Raw genomic sequence first — 25192 nt, 5'->3', positions numbered from 1 at the left:
ATGGGCCTGTTGTACCTGAACGCAGCTCGCAGGCTCAACGGGGTTGAGTCATGTTTGTTCACATAACAAACACGGCCTCAAATGTCACATGCGAGTTCAAGTGGAGCACAATCGGACACAAATCCGCTCCGCGTCCGATGGCGGACATCGAGATCGGCTGGCCTGATCGATTCCTAAGTATGCGCTGCACCTAAAGAGACTGGAACGGTCTCCGATTGTTCTGGATCGTCAAAGGCCAGTCACAAATACAAAAGCGCACAATATAAAAGTCCGAAAAGGGACTTTTTTGAGGGGGGGGGGGGGGGGGGGTGACATGCTCTTTGTTAGACCAATTGGAGACTTTCTAAGTGAGCAAACACACGAAAGGCAGTACCATCAAAATTCAAATAAAAAACTAAAAAGCAGCACTGCGGATAAAACGATTACTCATTCCACTGTAGATTATACACGACATTAACGTTACTTGCTGTTAACCTGTGAGAGAGGTTGAGAGAGCGAGGGAGAGAGAGAGAGCGAGGGAGAGCGAGAGAGAAGGCGGTGCTTGCGAGTTGAGTGAGGTAAAGCGTTGAGCGTTCACATTCACTCACTCGCCGCCTCTCCGTCCCGCTGTGAGGCAACCTTTTCCCTCTCTTTCTCCTTCTCTGCCTCACACCTTGCCTGTCCCCTCCACATCTTCCTCCTCCTCCTCCTCCTCCTCCTCCTGCTCTTCGCCAAGTTGGGACTATATCGGACGCCCGTCAAAATGGAGCTGAGGACGCCCCTGTTGTGAGCGAGCTTTCCCCCCTTCCAGCTCAAGCCGGGATGAGCGTCCCGTGGAGCGGCGCCGCGCCGTGCTTGCGCCCGGTCGGCTCGGCGCACAAGCGGCTCGACTCGGACTCGGACTCGGAGCCGCCGCCGCCGCAGCCTGCGGCCAAGCGCGCCCGCAGGCTGAGCAGCGAGGCCGGGGACGCGCACGCGGGACTCCTCGGCGCGACCGCGACCGCGACCGCGACCGCCGCCGCCCGCGTGGCCGCCCGCGTGGCCGCCGTCACCCAGCGGGGCCCGTCCAGGCTGGGCTCGTTCCTGCTGGTGCCCGCCGCGGGCGAGCGCGACGGCGTGCACTGCCGCGCCGTGCACGTCGACACCGGCGACGAGCTTCTGTGCAAGGTAACGTGCGCGCGCATTGTGCAACTCTCATCAGCCTGAATGGCGGTTGCCCAACTGGCTGGGTTTTTTTTATTTTTTTTTGGGGGGGGGGGGGGGGGGGGGGGGTTGTTTGTTTTATCGACGTTGTCACGCGAACTTCTCACGCGTCACAGCAACGCTGTCGCTTTAAACGGCGCCTGGTTTGTGACACACCGGAAACGCAAGCGTGAGCTTTCCTCCAATTGTCACCACCACTCACTTGGACAGGATGCGCACACTCGCGCGCGCGCGCGCGCACGCGCAGCCCCGCGGGCCTCTTGTTCAAGTGAATGCTTCACACAGCGGTGACTCATGTGTCCTCTTGCAAAAAGGCCTGAGATGGAAGCAGAATGTAAACACGCCCGTTTTGGCGCAAGTGCTGCCAAATCTGCATGCTTGCTTCCTCCAGTGATCACAGCAAGCGGCAGTTCATATCATTTTTTTTTTTAAAAAAGCCACAAATGAGATCAAACTTTGGAATGTGCCCAAAATGGCTGACTTGCTTGCTTGAGACTTTTTAGTGCGCCTTACTTGTCCGTCCAATTTCCTGTCAATCGGTGAAACTGATGTCAGGGGTTGGTTTTTTTTTTCCAACTTGACAAATCCTCAAAATGACAGACGGGCAAGTAGTGATAGCAGGCATCGGTATCAGGCCGATACCAGCCTTATTTTAAGGTATCAGACACTCGTGGAGGTTGCCGATACCAGGCACCGATACTTCAGGCGGGAAAAAAAAACAATCCGACAGCTATAGGCAGTAGTTGGCGCTATACTGCGGCAGATTGACACATCGACAATTTTTTGTCATTGTGTTCATTGAAATTTACACATCAAAAGTACTACTGGTGTCTGTACTCTGTATTGACAGGAAGAGGAATTTACTCGTACTGGCATCAGTCTGAAAAAAAGTGATCTTGAACGTGCATACTTAAAGTAACCAAACTTGCGAATTTTGGGTCGGTTGGCGATACTGGTGTCAGGAGCTAATTTTTTTTCCATCACTTTCCAAAATGAGCTTCAAACGCTGGAATTTCCCCCCCAATGGCCGGCTTCCTCTTCAACATTTTTTTTTTCCCTTTATCTGCACTCAGGTGTTCGGCATGGCCGAGTACCGGCAGAAGATCGGCGCCTACGGGGCAGTGCCCCCCCACCCGAGCGTGTCGGCCGTCCAGGATGTGATCCTTGGGGAACGCGAGGCCTACGTCTTCCTGGAAAAGGATTTTGGCGACATGCACACGCTGGTGAAGAGCCGACGGCGGCTGGACGAGGCCCAGGCCCGGCCGCTCTTCCGGCAGATGGCGCAGGCGGTGGCGCACTGCCACCGGGCGGGCGTCGTGCTGGGCGACCTCAAGCTGCGCAAGTTCGTCTTTGCCGACCAAAACAGGTGAGATGAAGAATCCCCATGCCAGAGTCCAATGGCAAAAATGGGCTTTTTGAAAGCTAACAATGCTGCTTTTCAGTGATGCGCTCGGCCGGTGAAACGTTCACACCCTTCTCCCGTTGTCATTTGCTTAGCCGCGGCGGTTATGTTTTGATTCCAGTTGGTTTGATCATTAGAGAGATGACACACATACAAAATTGCAGACTTTGACAGGAAAGTGCAGAGCGGTGAGGCGCAGGCAAAGAAAAAAAACATTCGAAAGTGAATGGAGATCTGAATGGCGTTTACAGAGTGAATTTGTTTCGTTTGATACTGGAGGAGGTCAGACATTGACTTTGCGATGATGTAAGGCTGTGCAATTCATTGAAATTCAATTACAATTACCATGACACTCACGGTTACGAAATGGGCATAATCGTAAAAAAACGATTAATAATACATTTATATCCAGCGCAATGTTTGTTTACACAAGAAAATCTGACTTAAATGCACACATTTGCACCTTTTAATTTTATAATAACTCATTTTTAGACATTTTGTTTCGTCCATAAGGAACGTACATAATTAGAGTTTCAAATAAACGCATTTTATATTTTTTACACTTAAACATTTTCTGTTTTTGAACCAAAAAATAAATGATCGTTTGAGTAATCGTGATTTCAACTATTACCAAAATAATCGTAATTCATATTTTTTTTTACATAATGGAGCAGCACTAGCAGGCGTACCCAAAGAAGTGTCTGAATAACTAAAGACAATCCAAGCTAACAGATGAGAGTACAAATCCAATGCAAGGTTTCAGTGGGGAAAAAAAGCTATTTTAAAAGCTAATAATGCTACGTTTTGAACGACGCTGTCAGCGGGGTATATGTAAACATCCTCCTCAGTTGTCCTTTCGCCAGGCACGGCGGTTATATATTCAACCCGGATTGTTTGATCATTGGTGTGATTACACAATGGAAAGACGACACACACGGGTCAAAGAAAAATCCTTTCCAAACGTGACCGCGATCAAAAATCCGACATTCTCCTCTCCCGGTGCTGCACGGGTACCGAACAAAGTATCGTAACAACCAAAAGTGTTAACCGATTCTCGCTGCTAACGCTAACGGGTTGAGCGCAACAATTGTGGCTCAACTGAATAGCTTTTACTGCTAGCATGATGTTTTTTGCTCCCCCATCGGGATGGTGCAAGAGTACCTAATGAAGCGTCCTAGAGCAGAAACATGGCGGCAGATGCTCTCTCCAGGCCGCCCGTGTGTGCGTGTGTGTGTGTGTGTGTGTGGGCACATGTCGAGTAGGAGGTTCTGTACTTGTGGAGGCCCAATTTCATGTCTGTGTCCCACCATTCTGTTGTAGTACAAGCTGGGTGGGCGTAAAAGCCGCCAGACGCCGAAGCCTGCTTCATGAGACAATCGGCCCATTTACATGAATCCCTCATTAATTATTAATCGGCGACATCGTGCGTCCAAATGCTTCCATTCACACAGGATGGCGGGGGGAACGCATGAATGATTCGATTTGACAGCAGTTTGGGGTACGAGCGCAAATTCCCCGGCTGGGAAAAGGATCGGTTGCCTCTTGGACAGGCTTTAAATGGAGGTCACGCCGGACAAACGGCAACAGACAGCGAGAGACGCGACTCTTCTCGATATCTGCGAGTCTGCAGAGCGATGAGTCACACTCCGGGAAAACAAAAGGGGGGCTAGCGGGCTGCACGCCGTTTCTTTTTTTTTTTTTTATCCTTCTTGCCCTTCGTCGGCTTCAATCGGAGAGCAAAAGCTCAGTTGTGAGTCCAAGTGTGGCTGCTTTGCACGTTTGTGAGTGTGAAAGCCAGAGAGGTGCCGTTTGCCGAGGGCTGTTTTTATACATGACGACGTCCCAGCTAGGCCACTGCCCAAAAATTGCAGAAAAGGACAGGGAGACACGGCGGGAACAGGAAGGCAAAACAAACCGAGGGAGTCGACGGAAATGTACTCAACCGCACAGACGACGACGACGAGTCGGTGTGATTTCATTTCAACTCAACAAGTCAAATGTTGGCAAATGCTAGCTGCCGAGGCTAGTTAGCAGAGCACGGCAACGTCGCTCGATGCAGCGCACCTCAAGCGCTGAGCACAACAAATAGACAACATGATCAAACGTGACAAGCCAAGTCCAATTTTTGTTCATGCTAACGGCTAAGGCTAGCTGCTGAAGTTAGCTAGCAGAACTCGGCATCGTAGACCAATTTTCCTTCGCTAGCTGCGTGGCAGAAACAGAAGATTCACACCGGCAAGTTATGCTCGCTTTGATGCTGCACTTTCCCCAAGAATGGCAGAAAAAGGACATCTTTTTTTGCAAGGTAGCCACTCTCGTCGCACATTAGTCTCTACGGGACTATTTTTTGCCCTGGTACCGTGGTGGATTGTGGCTAGGCAGTGTTCACGGGGCACCAGCATTTTTGCCCCAAAGTGTAATTAAAAAACAAAATGGCATCGGCAAGTCATGCCTGCTTTGCATTTGTTTGCCTTTAAAAAACGTTTTACAATACTCCAAGTCACTTTACAGGAAATGAGTGTCTAGACTGTGAAATAAACATAACTTATATTTGTTGGGCTAAAACAGTCCATGAAAACGCAAGTATTCAAATATGAAAATGTTCTCACCATAGTACCAACCAAATTAGGCACTTCTCAACTTGCCCCGCCGTACACACAACAGCTCCTTTGCGTTACCATGCTAACGCTGACGCATGTCTATTTTTTTTTTTTTTTTTTTTTTGCCAGGACCCAAGTGCGCCTGGAAAGCCTGGTGGACTGCCGCGTCCTGGAGGACCCGCGGGACGACGCCATGTGCGACACCCACGGCTGTCCGGCCTACGTCAGCCCCGAGATCCTCAGCGGGGCGGCGCCCTACTCGGGCAAGATGGCCGACATGTGGGGCCTGGGCGTGGTGCTTTACACCATGCTGGCGGGCCGCTACCCTTTCCACGACGCCGACCCGGCCGCGCTCTTCTCCAAGATCCGCCGGGGACACTGTTGCCTACCCGAGGGACTCTCGCCCGGCGCCCGCTGCCTGGTCCAGAGCCTTCTGAGGAAGGAACCGGCGGAGAGACTCACGGCTGGCGAGTTGCTGGCGCACCCGTGGTTCCGACGCCCGACCGCGGAAGCGGGCCTGGCCGAGCAGACGGTGCCGTCCTTCCGCGTGGAGGACGATGACCATCTGCTCTGCTGACCAAAAATGGACCCACCTGTGTACAGTGGACCCCCACTATTGGCGGCCCATAGCCAAACGCCGCAAATAATTGAGGGGTTTGCAATTGCGTAGCCATGCCACAAGATGGCAGCAAAGCACTTAAAACCAGAGAAGCTCATAAGGACGCCTCCGGCATGTACGCAATCATAAACTCGTGAGCAGTAAAATTATTCTCGTTAAACCACTTTCACATGAGGGCTGCCAAGAGTATTAGCTAGCATGCTAGCCTAGCTAGCACGGTAGTGCAAACTATAGTGATCAATCATTGGGCAAACAAATATTTGCACAAGCACTTTACACAAATGGTATTATGTCATTCAATTCAGTTTGGGGCATTTACACGCAATAAGAAATGTTCGGAAAAACGGGCAAGTTGTTCGGGCAAAGTCGACTACGCGGGCTAATCGTGGCTAAAACAATCGGCTTCAGTTTCGACAGCGCATGAGGTGCATTCGACAAAGTGTCTCCAACGCCTGACGAGTTGATATTAAAAACAGAAAAATACCCCAAGACTCCACCAGATGGCACTAAAGAAAAAAAACGGAATCGCGTTGGTCCAATAGCCGAGATTTTCAGTTAAGAACTGAAGATAACATTTGCAAATGCCAAACTGCGGGGTTCACTGTACCGTGCCTAAGGACTGTATGGGCATTTTTTTTTTTTTTTTTTAATAGTTGGTGCTAAAACTAAGAATAGTGAAGACCTCAAGCTACACTTGGCTGGCTTAACAGATAGCGGCGGAATTCGCCTCACATTCATTGACACTCACGACGATGGCCAATAGGAGGGAGAAAGTCTTTCAGTTAAATCCAACAAATTGCATCCAGCGCCAAAAAAACAGTCAATTTCGTCGCTGGAAAAAACAAAAACAAAAAGCAAGTTTGATTTGCTTTTTATATCCGAAACACATTTAACATTGTTTTTTTTATTCCTTAAGTTGTTTTGTATAAACAACATCTGTTTTGGATTTTTTTTTTTTAATGCTTTTTATTATTACCCAAAAGATGGTTTAGTTGTTGCATCTTTACGTAAATCCAAAACACAAAGAAAAATTTGTTTCGGATTTTAAGATTTTTTTTTTTCCCAGAACACTAAATGACCAGCATTCACTTCTGGATAAGAAAAAAAAAATTTGGATTATGAAAGCAAATTATTTTAGTTTTTCGGAAAAAAAACATTTGAACAGTTTTTTGGGGGGTTGGACAGCGACTGACTGTAAGCAACATGGGCAATGACATCAAGGCAACTTGAGTGGCCCATTAGCACGATCATAGCAAAGCTACGTCGACACGACTGCGGACGAGCCGTGCATTTTGTTGTTTTTCGCTCAAATCCAAAATGTAACGAGAGTGTCACTTGTGAGGACGTAAACAGACAACGGTACAAGCAAGCCAGCATTTTGTCTTGGATAACTTGACAATTTTTTTTTTTTTTTTGGGGGCGGTTGAACGCAAAGAGACGCGAGACGATCTGCAGATTTTATTGAAGATTTGAGTTGCTTCAGAGACAGCAAAGCTGACAAGTGCACCATGTCGCACTGTGAATGAAGCGTGCGCGTGTGCGTGACAATCTGGCAGCAAATAAGTCACCATGAAAATATATTCATCCTCTAAGGAGGAACATGTAAATATTTGTATATTTCAAATGAGTGTGACGGATGAATAAAGATGGGTTTTTTTTTCCAAAGTGCTTTCTTTCCATTGTTTTTTTTTTTCCAAAGTGCTTTCTTTCCATCGATTTTTTCCCCCCCATTCCTCAGTGGCAAGAATCAAAAAAGTATCAATTTGATGGTCAAGGAGGAAGGTAGGATAAAGGAAGGAAAGAAAGATGAAAAAAATGAAACAAGGGTGTCTGAAAGGATTGAAGGTAGGGAGGACAAAATGAGAGGAAGGAAATGATGTAGTGAAGACGGAAGGGAGAGAGAAGGATGCATGAAAAGAAGGAAGAAAGGAAACAAAGGAGAGGGAGGGAGGATGGTACGATTAGAAGAAAGTGAAGGGTGTGAGGAAAGAATGGTGGATTGAAAGAACAATAGGTTGACAGAAGGACGGAATGAAGGAAACAAGGATGGAAGGGTGGGAAGAAGGTAGCAAGGAAACCGGTATAAAATGATACATGACCACAAGAGCACACTTGCAATTCATACAAGCAGATGGCACTTTGCTGCCCTCCTGTGGCGATTTGACACACTGCAAGTGGTGTCCAAGGACTCAAAAGTCGACCGCGCAAAGGTTGTGCGACATAATTGACGCTCATCCCGTCGCGACAAAAACTTTGACACCAAGTCCAAGCGAGCGTCGGCGACATTTGCAACTGGAAAATAATCTCCCAAAAGGCGAACGCCGCCGATTGCTGCCTTCATCTCAAGAGCGCAAAAGGCGAGATGACGTCAAAGTCGCCATGTGACCCGGATTAAGATTAACATGGCGGGGGCCACAAAACACACTCAACGGCCCTAACCCTTTGAGATTAAAAAAACAAAAAAAAAACGAAGTGGTGCAATGACAACTCACTGTTAACTGTTAAGGTCATTTTTTTTTTCGAATCATTTGGTGATTCCGAGTTCATTTCTTGATGATTTCCAGTCATGTGTAAGTGTCATGACCTTTGTGATTTAGAGCCGCCGTTCTTTATGTAAATTACAGCCACTGCTCTTTACGTTATATTTGATTTATTTTGACATATTATTTATCTCTATATTTATTAATACACGTATCACAGCCTTTTATTGTTTTTGTTCTATTTATTGTATTGTTTGTAAAGTGCTGTGTTACAGCTCTAGCTGTTATGAAATGCGCTGTATGAATAAAATTGTATTGTATTGTATTGTATTGTATTGATTCGGAGTTCCTTTTCCTAATACAGGAAGTAGACGGTTGTAATGTTTGTTTAAATTGCTCCTTTCTAAATACGCGAACAACGGGGAAAGTCGCAGGAAGTCAGGACAGATTCAGGAAAGCGAGTTGCCGCCCGCCCACACGCTGACAACGTTACAAAACGTGAGTCAGACGCTAACAACATGCAAGTGCTTCAGACTAAATGTCGAGCAAACACCTTCAACAAACAAATGCGTTTGTGTACGCTGCCCGCGAGCACTCGGGGGGGGGGGCCAATTTTATTTTATTTTTTTTAAATGACCACTTTCACTTGCTCCTTCCTGCAGTTGAAAGAAATGAAAATGAAAAACGGCAAAAACTTGACGCCTGGCATGTTTGCCGCCGGCAAAAGGTGGGGGCCATGTCGTCCGCCGGCTGCTTTATTGCGCTCGCAAGTGGCTCCAGACGCAATAAAAAAGGGCTTTTGTCCTTTGCCGAGGCCCCCCGTCGTTGCATCAGCTGTTGCCACGGCGGCGCCCCGCTCAAAACGCCACCTGACCAGGCGAGGCCTCAAATAAATCCGAAAGCTGGAGTTGAGAAATCTTGCCAGGGGCGGCTAGAAGGAGGCGGGGGGGAGTCAACTACTTCAAAAAGTCTTTCCAAACTAAAAACTTTCCATTTCTATTTACCGTCAGTTTGTCTCAGGTCTTTTTTTTCCTCCCATCCTTATTTTCCAGTCTCGCTCTTTCTGCGATTTAGAATCATTTTTGAATGGCATTCCATTTTGTCATTTGCTCTATATGTGACTCTCCAATTTGTGGTCCCATTCTGGATGTCATTTCATCAGTGAATTCGGGTCATTTTTTGTTTTTTTGTGCTTTCGTCCTTCGCATTGTGTGCTTTTGTCCGTTTTCAAATCCATTTCTTGGTGTGACTTTGAGCACCTTTAAAATGGAAGTCAACCCAAACGTATTTTTTTTCAAGAATATGTTCTATGCAAGCTCGCTAGTCGAAACAGGGCATTCTGGTAAATATTGTTTTTAGCCATCTTCGGGGGCGGCCATTTTGTCTTCTGTCGACTGAAAATGACATCACAACTGCTCACGACGACCAATCACGGCTCAGATTCAGGTCAGCCGTTGAAAAAAATATGTTTGGGTTGACTTCCACTTTAAGGAATTTGGAGTCCCTTTAACGCATTTGGATTTAAGATCTTTGTGATTTTCGAGGCGCTCTTTGCGATCTTCTGCTTGTCAATATTTGACGTATTCATGAAGTACGAGTCCACAGTCAAAAACACAGAAAATGGCTGAATTCAAAACGCTTCACTTTGCGGGCAAACACAAACAACAGAAACGTGGACAAAGTGCTTTTGTGAACTTCCAGCACTTTAAAGATGCTTTTTCGTTTTTTTTCCTTTCATTCTTTCTTTTTTTTTTTTTTTTTTTTAAAACAAATCTATAGCACCCCAAATGATTGCGTGACTTTTCGTCTTTTTGTCTGAGTGGCCGCAGAGAAAGTGGCGAAAGGTCGTCATCAACGAACGACGACAATGTTAGTAAGAACTGCCGCGACTTCCAAGAAACACTTCACCATTTCACCATTTCACAGCTGCCGAGTTTCAACTTTTGCGAGCGAATAATGATCGTATGACTTTTAAGCATTTAAAGAGCGGAACTTATTCCCGAAACAAACATTGAGTTGAGTAACAGCTATGGCAGGCTCCAATGTCGCCTGTTTGTCAGTAATCACAATTTGAAGCAGTCTTACATTCATATGATGTAATTTTTTGACTTCATTGTGTTAAAAGCAGTGGTATGACGCCATAAAAGACAAAAGTTGCCCGGTAACTCATCACGAGGAGGACACATTTGCTTGTAAGCATTTTAAGAGCACTTGCTGTAAATATATACAAATGGCGGGCCCAAAGTCGGTCTACACTTTTTAAATGAACTCACTTGAGGAAAAAAAAATGTAAATGTACTGAAATGAAAACATTTGAAAGTGTACGCCTACTTTTGGCCCACCCGATATTTTAAGAATTATTTTAAGTTAACTTATTTTAACGTGTCATAGTAGACCAGCAACATTTGCAAGCACTTTTACTCTCAAACTTGAGCACATTTATCAGTCCAGGATGCCCAAGCACCTCTTTTAGCCAATAAAACTAGAGTTTCAAGTATTTTTTTCAAGTTCATCTTATTTGAGTGTGCCATTATTGAAGGGTAACAATTTCAAACATTTTCAAGCACTTTGAACCTCCAAACTTGACCACTGGATGTTTTTGAACCATACATGTGGTCAAGTTTGCCGGTAAAAAAAGTGCTTGAAAATGTTACTGGTCTATGACACACACAAAAAATGATTTTGTAACATTTTAATCTTATTGTCTTAAAAGTAGTGCTTGAACCTCAGCAATCAGATATTTTCAGAATCGAGTATTCTACTGATTATCTCGTCGATTAGACGGATAGAAATGGATGTGACATTACTAAACAACAATAACAATAAAATGTGCATGTGGGACTTTTGTCCACTTGGGGTCGCCACGACCACCCCGTTTGCCACTGTGGTATCGGTGACTTTGAATGCGTGTGGCTTTAAAAGGCGGGGCTTGGCCTGGTGAGTGACGTGTGCGCCGGCGAATGACAGTTGTTGAGGCTGTTAGCGTAGGTTAACAGCTAATCAAATTAGCGATGCCGTTACCTTGATTCTGACGTGACATTTTTGTGTCATCGATTTATTCAATTAATCGTTTCACAGCCCACCTGTTTAAGGCAAAAATAATAATACTAGTAATAATAAAAACCTATTTTAGTGTGTCATAGCAGACCCGACCGATTCCGAGACGTTAAAGCAGGTGTTTAAGGCACTGAAATCCGATTTTTTTTTTAGTCGAAAAACAAACAGATGGTTGAAATGTTGCCATCAGTGGGCTCCAGTCTCGGTCTTGAGGTGGGCGGCCAGCTCCCGGAGGAGGGCGGTCCGGCCCAGGCAGTCCCCGCGTCTCTTCTCGGCGATCACGTCCTCCAGGCTCTGGAACTCGAGGGCGTGCGAGTGCTTGTGGTCGCCCAGCAGGACGTGCAGCGTGTACGGCTGGCGGGCGCCGCCGCCGCCCTGCAGCTCGCCGCCCGACTTCAACTCCCGCCGGCCGAAGCGGCACCAGGCGGCGAAGCCCTCCGAGTTCCGCCAGCTCAGCTCGCGGTCCTTCAGGCCCACCTACGGCGAGCCGTTGGAGCTTTTATTCCCGATCCTTCACATCCACATCAAGGTCCATGTAGTAGTACGCTCTTTGGCCTCGCTAGTAGGACAACTAACTGCTCACTCCAACATCGTTCCACCAAGATGCCACAACGTGGTGGCAAAGCACTACTTTTAGCTCAGTGAACCTCCTCAACTCACTTCGACATAGTTCCTTGGCGCCAGGATGCCAAGAGATGGAGGCAAAGCACAACTTTTCTCGAAGTGAAACTCTTCAACATAACTGCGCTGAATTGCCGTACGAGTGAGGCCAAATTGCGTACAGTCGTCGCTTAATTTCGAGGGCTTCCAATTACGAGTCAGCGCTTAGTGGATTATTTTGCTTTGTGACGAGCCAAGATTTGAATAACAAAGGAGCTTCGAATGCGCCGTCGCTCGAATGAAACGGGGTGAGGGCGGGAATGCGCGCGAGTCAACCAACACAATTTGAGACAAGCAGTCAAACGCACAAATACAAGACGGAAACACTTGCGAGGAGCTTGAAGAAGACCCTAACATGGAACTAAACGTGCCAAATCGCCAACGGGACATCACTCACTAGGCCACGCCCCGTAAAAACACAACAAGAAAGCACTGCACAGTGTGTGCGTGAATTTCATCTTAATTACACTTTATCAAACATGTTTATATTTTGACATATGCACTTCTTTGTTTTTGTATTTTCATGTTACAAGATTGTGCTGTTTTTTGGTCCTTAAAACATTTCCAAAAAAGTCTGTGCTGGAACAGACAGAAAGCTAAACTTGCGTGGGGTAAATGTAGTTTTAACAAATAGTAGTAACAAATTCTGAATAATGAAGATATGCCTGCACTATACATGGACCCTGTTGGAACGGCATTGCACACCAACCTGCTCCAGGGCGCTCTGCACCACCGCGTCGGGTTCTCGGGCTCGGAACTTGTACCGCTCGTTGACGATGCGGCAACGTCTCCCCCGACCGGCGTCCGTCAGGAAGGCGCTCTTCACCTCGGCGCGGTGCAGGTGGACCACCTGGAAGTCGCCCACGTACACCGCCCAGTGCGGGTACTGGCCGCCGGCCACGAACTCCACCAGGTCGCCGGCGCGGCACTTGTTGAGCAAGTTCTCCGGCGAGTACACCTCCAAGGTGGCCGAGCGGCGGCTCTTCTCGTACACGCACTCGTCCAGCTTGTACACGGCGCACTCCACCTCCTCGCGCGGGTCGAACGGCGTTTCTTCCGGGTTCGAGTTCGGCTGGGTCCCGTCCGCCGCCGCCCCCACCTCACTACCTCCACCGGGCTCGTCGTCGTCGTCGTCCTCCCCGCCGGAGAAAATGTACGAGACGCCGATGCGAGGACCCTCATCCCGGTCCACGCCGTGCGGGTCCACGGTGGGAACCTCGGCGTAACTTAACCGCTCCATGTGGTTCCCCATTCGGGCGAGCAACAGGTTCGATACCCGGGAGTCAAAATGCCGCCATTTGGGAAAATTTGAATCCGAAATACACGGCAACAAGTTAACAGAAAATGAAGGAAATGACTTCCAATTGACCCTTCCTTCCTTCCTCGCCCGTCCTTTCCCCCTCCTCCTCAGGTGTTAGCCACGCACCTGAGAGTATTTTTCGGCGTCAAAGTTGGCGTGCAGGTGTTGACGCTATACGTCCAATCCCACGACACGCAAGTGGGTCCAGTCAGTGTGGTCCGGTCCGGTCCGACACGGTTGCTATGCAGGCTCGTGTCCTCCTCGCCACTCGCCACTCGGAGGTTCACGTGCGGCTCCCATCAAGCCCGCGAAATCGCTGCCTCCTGACCGGAAGTGAGTGAAACAAGTGCTCGTTAAAATAAAAGCGCTAAACGGAAATGGGCACAAGAACAATTATTTTGTTTTATTTTATTTTTTTACAATTATTTTAAAATGCGTAAATGAGGTTCAATTTGATTTTTTATGACAATGACGTATGAGGATTTACTGCATACAGTACAGTTTACTTCAAATAAAGGTCTGTCTGATAGCATCTCTGGATAGCCACCTACTAGGATGTCTTCCAGCTGCATGCTAGCTGATATTTCTATCTAGAAGAGATGCTAGCCGTAGTTAACACAACTGGACCTTGTCCAGATGTTATCAGGCGGCTAACATAACAGGACCTGAGCCAGAAGAGCTGTTAGCAAGTGGCTACCTGATCCACAACAGATACGAGCAGACAACAACCCAAGCTGGGCCTCGTCAAAAAGAGATGCTAGTAGGCAGCTAGCACCATCAACTGTTCTTGCTTGTGTGATTCTAGAAGGTGAATAAGTGTGTCCGAGAGGCAGATGGAAGCTTCCGGAAGCGCACTACGCTGCACCATCTGTTCCCCCACAATGTCGTAATGTCACGTTAGCTCCAAAATGCAAAGTCAGGAATGCAAATGAAAGCCATAGTCAGGGAGAAAACAGTTTATTCCTTTTTATATACATCTTCATATATTTTTTTATACATGTTTAATAGCAATAACATGAGCAGTATGTAGAAGGAATGTCATTTTTTTTTCATCATCACCTTTATAATTATTAAACCATTTAAACGAGCTACAACAAAAATGTACTAAAAGAGGGGCTGATATAGAAAACTAACATCTGTAAACACAAGTGGGTGTTGATTTCATGAAGACTGACAGTATTCCAGGGGGAGCTCTTATTGTTTAAAGGACGTGTGCGGGACCAACGCACACCGCGGGTGGGGTGTACACACAAACAGTTACATAGTTGTCATGCTTGAACAAGACCGCTGTTTTTTTTTTTCCTCTCACTTATTGACAAAAAAAACAAAACAGACTGGTTGAAACCTTTGGGAATACAACAGAAATGATGCTCACAAAAGTAAACATGCCATCTCTTCAGACGTGCGTGGTGTAAACTTGCCAAGAGTTGAAACCCATCTAGACAAAACCAACCCAGTGCCAATCCAGATGAGGCGCTAGCAGGGGGGCTACCACAGCTGGATTCCATCTAGAAGAGATGCCAGCAGGCAACTTTCGCAGTTGGACCTTATCAAGAAGAAGCTCTAGCAGGCAACACGCCAACCACAGCCTGACTTGATCGAAGCAGCTATCCGATCCAAAAGAGATGCAACGGGGATGTTACCACAGGTGAATATAAATGAGAAGATGTGCTATCTGGCAGCTACCAGAGCTGGAGCCATCTAGCTAGCAGGTCAAGATGAGACGCTAGCAGGCAGCTACGCAGAGCAGGACCCGGACCAGACGGGTGTTAACAGACGGCTGCCAGAGATGGACTCAACCAAGAAGAGCGGCTAGGAGTCGGACATCAGAGCTGGACCACATCCAGAAGAGATGCTAGCAAGTAGCTCCCTGATAGAGAAGAGGCGCTAGGAGATGGCTACTAAAACTATAGACACCACCTAAAAGAGATGCTGGCAGGCTGCTACCGGAGCTGGAGCGAGTCCAGAAAAGGTGCAAATGGATCTGGATCCCATCGAAAAGAGGAGCTTGCCGGTGGCTACCTGGTCAAAAAATTGTGCTAGCATTTAGCTCCCAGAGTTGGAGCCCATCTAGAAGAGATGCTAGCAGGTGGCTACCGGAGCTGGCCTACGGACTACAAGAGGCACGAGCAGTCAGATACCAGAACTGGATTGGATGGCAAACTGGCGCTAGCAGGTGGCAACCAAAGTTTGAACCAATCTAGACAAAATGCTAGCAGGCAGATGGACCTGATGCAGAGGAGGCACCAGCAGTCGGCAAGACCGGATTCCAAAAGTCAGGACATCCTGTTCCTGCTCTTTTCTATCAGTTTCACTCATGGAAGTCGGAATGTGACTTTGTGATAAGGCAAAAACAAAGTCAAAAAAGAAAAATACTAATTTAAAAACACCCCAAAACAAGTCTTGTGATAAAAAAAAAAGTCTTTGGCGCTCTCACACTGAGGGGAAAAATGAAAGAAACCACTTTAGATCCACAGTAAGTACTGCACAGTGCAAACAATTAACACCTCCCCTCAAAGGAAAGGATTTTCATGCATCGGATCACCAAACATGAGACTACACTCGGTCCTGGGGGTGGGGGTGAGTTTTGGAACACCGATACCACATGAAGGGAGGGGTGTTGGGGGTCACTACTAAACATCAACTGCGGGACGGGGTGCAGGGTGAGCTAAGTGAGTCATCCTGCCTGGTGGGATGCTTGCGCTCGTGTTTGGTGGGGATCGTGAAGCTAAAAGGCCGTTGTTCGATAAGGGGCCGGGATGCAAAATCAAGGGTGGACGATGGAGGTCGGGACATGGCTCGGGCTGTGGTGGGAGGGCGGTCGGGGTCTACGTGGACTGGTCCCGCTGCAGGGCTGTGATGTCCAGAGGAGGAGGGGCCCGCCCGCTCCACTCCCGCAGCTGCCCGTCCTTGTAGAGGAGGTTGATGGCCGGTAGAGGGACGCCCGACTCGGCCGGGGGCTGACTGAGAGGATTGGTCACCCCGCTGTCCGGCTCGCAGGGCGGACCGCCGTCCTGTCCGTGGCAAAAAAAAAAACACAACGCCAAAGTGATATGATCTAGATTGTAGATGTCCGTCTGTAACTCCTGAAGAATGATGATAATCTCATGAAACCAAAATCTAAAAAAAAACCTTTGATGTCTATATAGGGTAGTGAGCACCAATCCAGATCGGAGCCAAATCGTGCGTTTACACTGAATATGAAACCAATTCGGAAATGGGTGCGTTAAGGATGAAGTTTCATGAAACTGACGGAAACCCAAATAGATAGATGGGAGAAATTCTATGCAGCCGTGCAAATGTTCAAGCCTTGGCTGAGGTCGTGGTGAGCATCCCTTACCTGAAACGACTGAACGAAGCTGAGCACCTTGAGGGACAGCTTGCGGCTGGAGTGAAGCAACTCTTGCAGGCTGCGCGACAACAACAAAAACGTGAGCGCCGCGCCGCTTCCAACCAATCCAAATAAAAGGCATCAGCGGAGCGAGCCGTCACCTGTCGCTGCCGCATAGCTTGTGGGCGGCGATCTTGCGGCACACCTTGCGGTTGAGCTCGGAGCTGAAGAGCGGCATGCCGAAGCACAGCTCCAGGGGGGCCCACTCGTCCTCGCACGAGAGGGCTACGGATGGCAAGCAGAGATTTGAATGCGTGGGGGCGGGCAGAGAAGGAAGGCCTTGTTGGCTCTGATCGCTAACGTACTGTCCGTCTTCACTCGTGCGTCGCCGTTGTTCTCTTCCAACACCAGTTCGAAGGACTCGGTGCTGCCGTTGGTGTCCAGACCTCCTCCAAGGTGGGTGTCCCCTGAAGAGAAAAGGCGGGGCCTCTAATGTCATGGCAAGTGGCTTTAGACACACAAGGACTAAATTAGTTCAGGTTTGGAATTGATTTAATTTCATTTGATATTTTGGGGAGATTTCTATCGAGCCTTAATTGGATGTTTAGTATTCAATGTAAACACACAATCTAGAACAGATTGAACTTGGTTTCTGATCAAGTAGCCATATGGAAAATCTGGTCCAAAGTGGGCATTTTAAAAAAAATTGATTTTCATCATCTTTATGACAAAATCCTTAAATGTCGCTTTGGGACCATGTTCAATGTAAACATACAATCTGGATCAGATCAGGAGTTAAATTGGTTTTAAACTCTGTATGTGCGTTTGATTCAATTCAACAGAAATATTTCTTCACATTGATTTTTGGGGCGATAATGTCACTGCCATCTGCTGTCAGTGGAGGCTTAAAAAAATACGTTCATAAATTCATAAATTCAGACGTTTGCGTGAAAAATTCAAATGTGGCGATTTGATGTTGGATCCATGTGACGCGGGGCCCTTTTGTGGCCACTCCATCGTCAGCGGACGTTACCTCTGCACTCGATGGTGTCGCTGGGCCGGCGCCGGTGCCTGTTGTTGGCGTTGAGCATGGTGATGTAGCCGCACTGGTGCTCCAGGTCCACGTGCTCGCGCAGTTTGCGTAGCGCCTTGTGCACGCACATGTTGGAGTAGGAGAACTCTACAAACACACGCGCGCGCGCACACACACACATTTTGAGGCAAGGCGGACTTCAAAAATGACCTCGAGGAATTGTGCGCGAATGCCAAAGAGAGAATGCTTTGATCCAGTCGCGAGTCTCTTTATTTGTGGATTAAATACATTTTTAAAAAAAATTCTAATAGCTCCATGTGGATGCCCATAATGAGCTGAACAGTTTGCAGTTGTTGACGTTTTTGGGAACATGTCTCCAAATAATAATGGGATCTTGTCATGGAAAATATGGAGTCAGTGGGACTTTTTTGGAAAGTGAAAAATAGTTCCCACGATGTCATAATAGAGGTAACCTGTTTGAGATTTGAATCAGTTGTGGAACACGCAGGTAGCGGTAAGATTTGGAACGCCTCCATTCATTTCAGCAGTATTGTTTTGGTTTTCATGGAAAGTGTGGAATTGCGGGACAAGAAGGAATTTGGGGAATGTTCTAAGTCACTTGTCCTGATTGAGCTGAACACTTTGAAACTGGAATGCTTTGAATTGGCAGAGTTGACCGAATGATAAGATCGTGCTGGCAACCGACCTCCCTTGAGGTCCTCCTCGTCGAAGGGGAACGGGATGTGTACAGTTTCGCCGTGGCCGTGCATGCCGTGACCCTGCGCTCACGCACACGCACACACACACACCACTTGTTAAACATGAAGGCATAAAGCACTGTGACGGACGTCAATCAAGTTTCACCTGGATAAGAACGGCCGAGTGCGTGAGAGCGTCGTTGAGCATGGCCAGCACGTTGGACGTGGGCACCACGCCGGGGTCGTGGCCCCACGATGTGATCAGCAACCTGTCGTACGCCTGACAACACCGCGGTCCCATTAGAGGCCCGCCAAGCATCCAACAAGGGCGGACGAACAGACGTCCAAATATGGCAACGATTTTAAATAGGCTATCCATTCCCCGGGATACTTGCGGAATTCCCGCGAGCCTTCACCTGGAAGATGTCGGGTAGCTTGCGCAACCGAGAGCCTTTGGAGAGCAGCAGCGAGGGCGGACCCTGGCCGGTCACGTGGTACAGGTAGAGCTTGAACCAGATGGAGCTCACCTCGGGGATGGCCGGCCCGATGTGCTGCAGCCGCAAAACAAACACGCGCGCGCACGCACGCCAGTCACACAAATGCAAGCGCGGCGGAGGCCATTTTCTGATCCCTGACACGTCGCCCAGCTCTGCTGTTGCTTTGCTACACTTTTTGACATGGTCCATTAGAGGTGCACAGACCATGAAAGGGGGTCATAATATGGTACATTAGGTGCACAGAACATTCACGATGGTGGAAAGTAAAGTACATTAGAGGCACACAGGCCGTTAAATACGGTTTAAACATGGTACATACGTTAGGAGGTACACGGGCCATTTTTTTTTTGTGGGCAAGTCAACCCAAACATTTTCTTTACAATATGTTGTGTGCGCCTCCACGAGTCTAAACATGGCATTCTGATTGATATTGTGTTTGTGGAATATGAGTTAAGCAGTAAAATACTGCTTGTTTTTATCCATGTCATGGGGCGGCCATTTTTATGACTTGCTGTCAACTGAAAATGACATCACGGCTCAGCTTCAGAAAACAGGAGAGCCGCGATTGATTCCACAAACACACCATCAATCAGACGGCAGAATACATCATGTAAATGTTGCATTAGGTGCTACACAGAGCATTACATATACGATGCGTGTGTTAACGCTTTCAGAAAAACAAAGCAAATTATAGAAGTCTAAAATCCTTAAAACGTTTGAGCAATTTAAAAATGACAAATAAATACAGGGTGGGCCCAAAATGGTGTATACACCTTAAAAAAAGAAATATATCGCGCAGTTTTAGAAGCGGGTCACCGCTATTGCTCCGTTCATTATTATTGCAACATTACGACCATTTTATATTATTTTTATTTATTCATTCTGTTATTATTGTTCTCATTATTATTCCCTGTAAAAAACAACAACGAGGCATGTTTTGAATGGCTTTTATGTGAGTTGTTTGTTTGTTGCTTCAAATAAACACATTTGAGGGAAAAAAGACATAAATAATGCAGACTTGGGAGCAATTCATCTAAAAATATATATATTTTTTTTAAAAAGCTCCTGTATGACGTGGCTATGCCAGTCGTGGCAGTACCTGAGGCGTGCAGCTGCTGATGGGTCGGATCTCGTTGCTGAGCGGCGCCATGGAGACCAGCAGCTTGTAGTTCTTGTTGAGCACGCGGCTGCAGGTGGCCTGGTCCAGACCCAGGAGGCTCTCGCAGCGCAGCATGTCCAGGGGGAAACCTGCCGGGGGCGCAGCCACACCCATCAACGGCGGTCGGGGGACGGACCGAGGTGCCAACAAACGGTGCAAGCGAACGGCATCGACGCGCTAACGTGCCAACTCGGCCACATCACTTTTTGCGGCCCACTAAAGCAAACAGTCTAATTCTAAGTGTCATTTCTTGCTGAATAGACTCTTTCATCAAATTGGAGCTGCATCTCTGTTCCAGGTGTTAAATTGTGGAGTGATTGTTGAAATGAATTCAATGTTTTCCTTGTTTGAATCTTAAGTGGGAAGAAAATATATTAAATCAAGTATAAAGGACACATTTTGGAACTTTTGCCTGAATCTTTTTCCCCCTCTTGTTTCAAAAATCTGAGAATTTTCTCAATCACTTTTGATGTGGTTTAAATGACTGAAAGAAAAACAAAGAAAAAAAAAAAACCACTACCACATTGAACATAAATTGAACAATAGTATTTCTATTACTACGTTCCATGACTTCTGATTTCAAATTGAGTTTCTCGTTCCAAATGTTATCGAACACTCAAATGCGGGGAATGATTCTGTACAAGGTATTGTCATGGTAATGAAACGACGACTCCACATTGACATGATTTTCACAGTCTTTTGGGCCCCGTGCGGCCTGCGATGCAAATGAATTGAAAGAAGCCGCGGCGCACCCTCCTGGGGGCATCGTCACTTATTCACGATAACCGGCTCCTTGCGCAAACACAACGACCGCAAACAGTCCTCGGGGTACCTATATTTGGGATATCGGGTCCCTGGTCCTGAGTGAGTTCCTTGTTGTAGCGCAGGAAGAGGATGGTGTTCTTCAGGGTGAGGGCGTGGTCAAAGTAGCGCTGCGCCTCGCCCTCCGCTGTGCTTTCCACCTGCGCGAGCACAAAAAAGCGCCGTCAGCGGCAGGAACGTCCGCGTTCGCTCGCTTGGCTTGGCTGTAACAAAGTTGTTCTGCCCAACCTTCTCCAGCTCGGCCAGGAAGCTGTCCAGCGTCTCGTCGGACAGCTTGCCCACCTCAAACATGGTGACGGCGTGACTCTTGAGGTTGGGCGACAGGTTGCCCATCATGAGGAAGGCGGTGAGCGTCGAGTCGAACAGGAAGGCGATCCGCTTGGTGGGCGCCGCCGGGATGCTCAGGCTGCTTACGCTGCCCGTGTCCGCTGTACACAAACACGGTTCAAAATAAATAAATACATTTTTTAAAAAAAAGACAGAAAGTGTGTGCTTGCTATCAAGCAGACCTTGGTCCTCCAGACTGGTGGTGTCCGTGTCCGTGGCCGAGGAGCCTCCCTCCATGACGGGGCTGCCTTGCTCCCAGGACAGAAGCATCTTCTGAGGGTCCATGGTGCCCCTGGTGGCGTACAAGGCGAGTCAGAACGGACAAAATCTCCGAGGGGGGGAAAGAAAAACCTCACTGGGGTCATCGGAGGCATACTTGAGCCTGTTGAGGGAGGGCGCGTTCTTCCAGGTGGGGTGGAGCTGCTCGGAGCTGATCACCTGACCTTTCTTCACAGCGAAGCCCAGACGGCAGTACATGGACACGGCGTTCTGGGCACAACGCAGAACCGGGTGAACAAAGTTTGCCCGCCGACTCTTGTTCACGTCCGCCGAGTTGATCGCTTACCTTCACCAAGTCCAAGTCGATCTCCAACACATTTGCCAGCTGCGGGAGGGAACACCAATGAGACGGGGGACGAGCAAATCAGGCCGCGACGCGTCCTACCTCGGCGACGTTGGTCTGCTCGTCGATCGACACGAAGATTTTGTACAGCAGCGTCTCGAAGTAGTCACCCTGCACGCGGTTCATGACAAAACCCTCCAGCGGGGGCACTGTGGAGGCACGGACGGGGAAAACCGCCACCGAAACAGTCACAACTAAAACCAAAATTGGGAGAACCTGCAAATAAAACTGCGAGAACTGCCACGTTCAGTGAGACTTGGGCCAAAAATAGGGACAACGGCATGAAAAAAACAAAAAAAAAACTAGGAGAACCAGTCAAGAATTTGTTAAAAACTACCAAAAAAAAAAGTGTGCAGCACCACATACAGCGTGATTGGCACAAAAACTGTGAAAACCAACACAAAATCAGTTAGAATCAGCAAAACATTTAGCAACAATCAGCACATAAACAGTGAAGTGAGACCTGCTTAAAAAAAAGTAATAACAATTAAAAAGAAAAAAAAAACAGTCTGAAACATTGCCAGAACAATGCGAACTAACACACACCGTGTGAAGGCTCACAAAAACAAAAACCGGCACAAAAGAGTGAGAACCTGGACAAACCTGAGATGCAGCTGTCGTCCGATATGGGAACGTCCAAGTAAATAAAGCCCCGGTTGTACAAACCTGAACAGAAAAAAAAAAAAAAAAAATCAAAACAATCTCAAAAATACAACACAAAGAAAAAAAATTCATGTGGACGTGTTATGAAAAGAACGCGCCGTTCGCTTCCTCACTTAGCACCACGTTGTACTCCATCGATCCGGCCAGCTGAGGCCCCGAATCAATCATCTTATCGATGGCTTTCTTCTCTGCCGAAGAGCAGATCTGCCATGACACAAACGAAGCCTTGCGTTAGCCGGACGCGCTTACGTGTCACGCGTGCGCGTGGCCGCCGCGCGCTTCCGCTCACCCTGATGTCATCCTCGGTGATGTAGCCCGTCTGCGCCACCCACCACGGCTCCACCGAGATCTCCACCGGTTTGGACGGGAGAAGGTCGCGAGCGGATTTCCGGCGGAAGAATTTCTGACACCGGACGTCAAGCGTTAGGAGGATTGTGGAAATCGGGTACACTGGAGGTGTCAGCGAGGTGTTTCGATTCTAGATGCGGGGGAGGGCATTTTGCTGCCGTTCGGTGCAGGGGTGGATCTAGTCTGGTGGGACACAGGGCTGGCGGCCACCCCCAAATCTTGGAAAATCCTCAACTCTTAACCCAAAGCTCTTATGTAGCAGTTGATCAAATTACCCAGAAAATACAAATATAGAATTGCTTTCTTGATTGATTTTAGCGTGTTTAACAAATTAAGAATTTTCAAGCAGCTCGTGCGTCCTTCCATTTTTCGGTAGGCAGCCCTCAATGGAGAAATTTTGAACAGCCCTGACTCAATACAACATAATACGATTAACAGACATCTCACTTTGGACGAGCGGCACTGGTTCATCAGGTCGATGTACTGGTTTCTTCCGATTCCAAGCAGCCGCAGACCTGCGTCGTGACAACGTGACATTGATGTAAAACATTTGACATCGGCACCAGCGACCAGCAGCTGGGAATAGATTGTCCCTTGCACAATGCGCCAGAGTGAAAACTCACAGTCAGCGGCAGTGAAGTTGGGCAAGGAGTCGTAACTCTTCTCGCTGTTCATGATGTCCTGCAGGTGGAAACGAGGAAGAACGGACAAAAAGAGGAAGGCTGAAATCTAGCACGCTTGCCTTTTTCTTACTGACACGCAATAAGAAGGACATTTTTTTTTCCCCCCGCAACCAATTGCTGGAAAAGTACATTCTTCTGAATGAATAAGCGTATTGTCTGCAGAAATGCCAAAGAAGGAAATGCGTCGTTCCACTCTCATGAGCGGCATTGTTTTCCAAACGCGATTAGCTCCTAAAACGGATTTCCCGCTGTTCCAAAGTGGAGGCTTACCTCCATGATCCCGATGTAGTAGGAGAAGGGCGTGACGCGCAGCCCCTTGACCATGATATCCGACAGGTGGTAGGGGTACAGCATCAGGTGCTCGCGGCTGTACTTGAGCAGCTCCTCGTAGTACTTGCGCTCGTCCTTGCGCACGTGGCGCACTGCGGGTGCAAAAAATAAAAAATAAAAGGGAAAAGTGATGGCAAAACAACCTGGCGGGAGGCCGAAACACACGCAAAAAAACGCTCACCTAAGTTATTGCGGAATCGCAGCTGGTTGCGGATGCTGTACAGCAGGACATGTTTCTCGTACTCGCGCTGAGAGTTGCCCAAACTCTGCACAAAAAAAAAAAAAAAAAATGATAACAACAATGGATTAACATCGATCATCCTTCACTTCTGTGTGAATTAGGGATATCTGTGATGGAATTGCCAATTATGTTACCGACTTCTTAAAGTGGCGCTCACGGCAAAAATGTTCTTCTGCAACAATACGTTCTATGTGCCCCCATTAGAGAAAAAACACAGTACGGTATTCTAAATAATATTGCTTTGCGGAATAAGAATTAGGCAAATGATTTCATCCATTTTCATCCCTTTCCAAGTGCTGCCATTTTGTCCTGTACCGCCCTCTGCTGTCAGCTGAAATCGACATCCAAGTGCCCTCGAGCTCGCATTGTGATTGTCACGTGACCAAACGTAACAAATCACTGTCTAAAGTCCTTTAGGGACACAGCCCCTCCGCCCCCCCACAAAACATCGTTTAACAACAAATGATGCAACTCTTCCCTGTTTTATATCTTTATGATCGCAAAAGATGTGTTGTCATATGATGGTGGTCGCTGTCTGCCTGCCTGCCACCTCTCTCGGTGACATTGACAGCTTCATCCCCCACCCCCGCACGGACGCGGTCTCCTGTCACGAGTTACTGATTTGAAGGATTTTTTCTCGTCTTTTGTAAGCCACGTACCTGTTTGACATTAGCCGGCAGCTTATTCCACGGATAATTCTGCCTGATGTGGAATTCCACGTCCGTGTTCATGGCAAGCTAGCGAGTTAGCTAGCTGGCTGGCTCGAAGCCCCCGAGACGATGAGACGCTGGTCCACGGTGACCAGTGACCACCAGTGACAGCCCCGCACAGTCACCAAAGCCGCCGTCACCTCCTCGCCGGTAGCCGACAACCGAGCGTTGTCGACAACTGAGCGAGTGTTGTTTCGCCTTATCTTGGTTCTCCCTCCTGGCGGTAGGCAATCAGTGGACGTCCACTTCCTTGTTGTAGTTCCATCAGCAACGTACGTCACGCTCGCGGCTAGGACGTCACTTCCGCACGCCTTCACGGGAAAGGCGCTTACGAGACTCCGTTGGTGCTCAGCGTTAGCATTGTTAGCTCGTATTTCATCAGCAGTGCAGTGCACTAACTCAAAACAGCACAGCCGACAACGAAACAT

The 25192-nt window shown here is 47.9% G+C and overlaps 3 protein-coding genes across 3 annotated transcripts; 1 reads left to right on the top strand and 2 right to left on the bottom strand.

Annotated features, from left to right (window-relative positions):
- The first annotated feature begins 339 nt into the window (after nucleotides 1-339).
- Nucleotides 340-7471, top strand: trib1 (tribbles pseudokinase 1). The gene is made up of 3 exons (XM_086014588.1): nucleotides 340-1146; nucleotides 2256-2548; nucleotides 5314-7471. The coding sequence occupies exons 1-3, from the start codon at nucleotides 802-804 to the stop codon at nucleotides 5759-5761; spliced, it is 1086 nt and encodes a 361-aa protein (XP_085870714.1). The 5' UTR covers nucleotides 340-801; the 3' UTR covers nucleotides 5762-7471.
- lratd2a (LRAT domain containing 2a) lies at nucleotides 7311-14041 on the bottom strand. Its single transcript, XM_086014589.1, has 3 exons — nucleotides 13998-14041; nucleotides 12710-13623; nucleotides 7311-11817 (listed from the first exon to the last, which is right to left on the bottom strand). Exons 2-3 carry the CDS (start codon nucleotides 13250-13252, stop codon nucleotides 11527-11529), a joined length of 834 nt encoding a protein of 277 aa, XP_085870715.1. The 5' UTR covers nucleotides 13253-13623; nucleotides 13998-14041; the 3' UTR covers nucleotides 7311-11526.
- Nucleotides 14042-15977: 1936 nt separating this feature from the next.
- fam91a1 (family with sequence similarity 91 member A1) lies at nucleotides 15978-25084 on the bottom strand. Its single transcript, XM_086015135.1, has 23 exons — nucleotides 24714-25084; nucleotides 23995-24079; nucleotides 23754-23905; nucleotides 23424-23481; nucleotides 23248-23315; nucleotides 22742-22855; nucleotides 22566-22656; nucleotides 22393-22455; nucleotides 21832-21938; nucleotides 21733-21771; nucleotides 21544-21656; nucleotides 21350-21459; nucleotides 21069-21268; nucleotides 20851-20980; nucleotides 19959-20107; nucleotides 18779-18913; nucleotides 18529-18642; nucleotides 18371-18443; nucleotides 17665-17811; nucleotides 16997-17098; nucleotides 16793-16916; nucleotides 16641-16710; nucleotides 15978-16314 (listed from the first exon to the last, which is right to left on the bottom strand). Exons 1-23 carry the CDS (start codon nucleotides 24783-24785, stop codon nucleotides 16129-16131), a joined length of 2502 nt encoding a protein of 833 aa, XP_085871261.1. The 5' UTR covers nucleotides 24786-25084; the 3' UTR covers nucleotides 15978-16128.
- Nucleotides 25085-25192: the final 108 nt, after the last annotated feature.

This window comes from Filicampus tigris, chromosome 18 (assembly GCF_054856515.1).
Source record: "Filicampus tigris isolate MCC_2025a chromosome 18, RoL_Ftig_1.0, whole genome shotgun sequence".
Lineage (NCBI taxonomy): Eukaryota > Metazoa > Chordata > Actinopteri > Syngnathiformes > Syngnathidae > Filicampus > Filicampus tigris.
Note: the sequence above shows the minus strand (reverse complement) of the source record. Positions and strands in the feature narration are given on the sequence as shown.

Coding starts and splice junctions, on each gene's coding strand:
- trib1 (XM_086014588.1), top strand. CDS start 802: ATGAGCGTCCCGTGGAGCGGCGCCGCGCCGTGCTTGCGCCCGGTCGGC. Junction 1,147..2,255: donor GCGACGAGCTTCTGTGCAAG/GTAACGTGCGCG, acceptor ATCTGCACTCAG/GTGTTCGGCATGGCCGAGTA. Junction 2,549..5,313: donor GTCTTTGCCGACCAAAACAG/GTGAGATGAAGA, acceptor TTTTTTTGCCAG/GACCCAAGTGCGCCTGGAAA.
- lratd2a (XM_086014589.1), bottom strand. CDS start 13,252: ATGGGGAACCACATGGAGCGGTTAAGTTACGCCGAGGTTCCCACCGTG. Junction 11,818..12,709: donor TGCAGAGCGCCCTGGAGCAG/GTTGGTGTGCAA, acceptor GGCTCGCCGTAG/GTGGGCCTGAAGGACCGCGA.
- fam91a1 (XM_086015135.1), bottom strand. CDS start 24,785: ATGAACACGGACGTGGAATTCCACATCAGGCAGAATTATCCGTGGAAT. Junction 23,906..23,994: donor GCGATTCCGCAATAACTTAG/GTGAGCGTTTTT, acceptor TTGCACCCGCAG/TGCGCCACGTGCGCAAGGAC. Junction 21,939..22,392: donor GGACGACAGCTGCATCTCAG/GTTTGTCCAGGT, acceptor GTGCCTCCACAG/TGCCCCCGCTGGAGGGTTTT.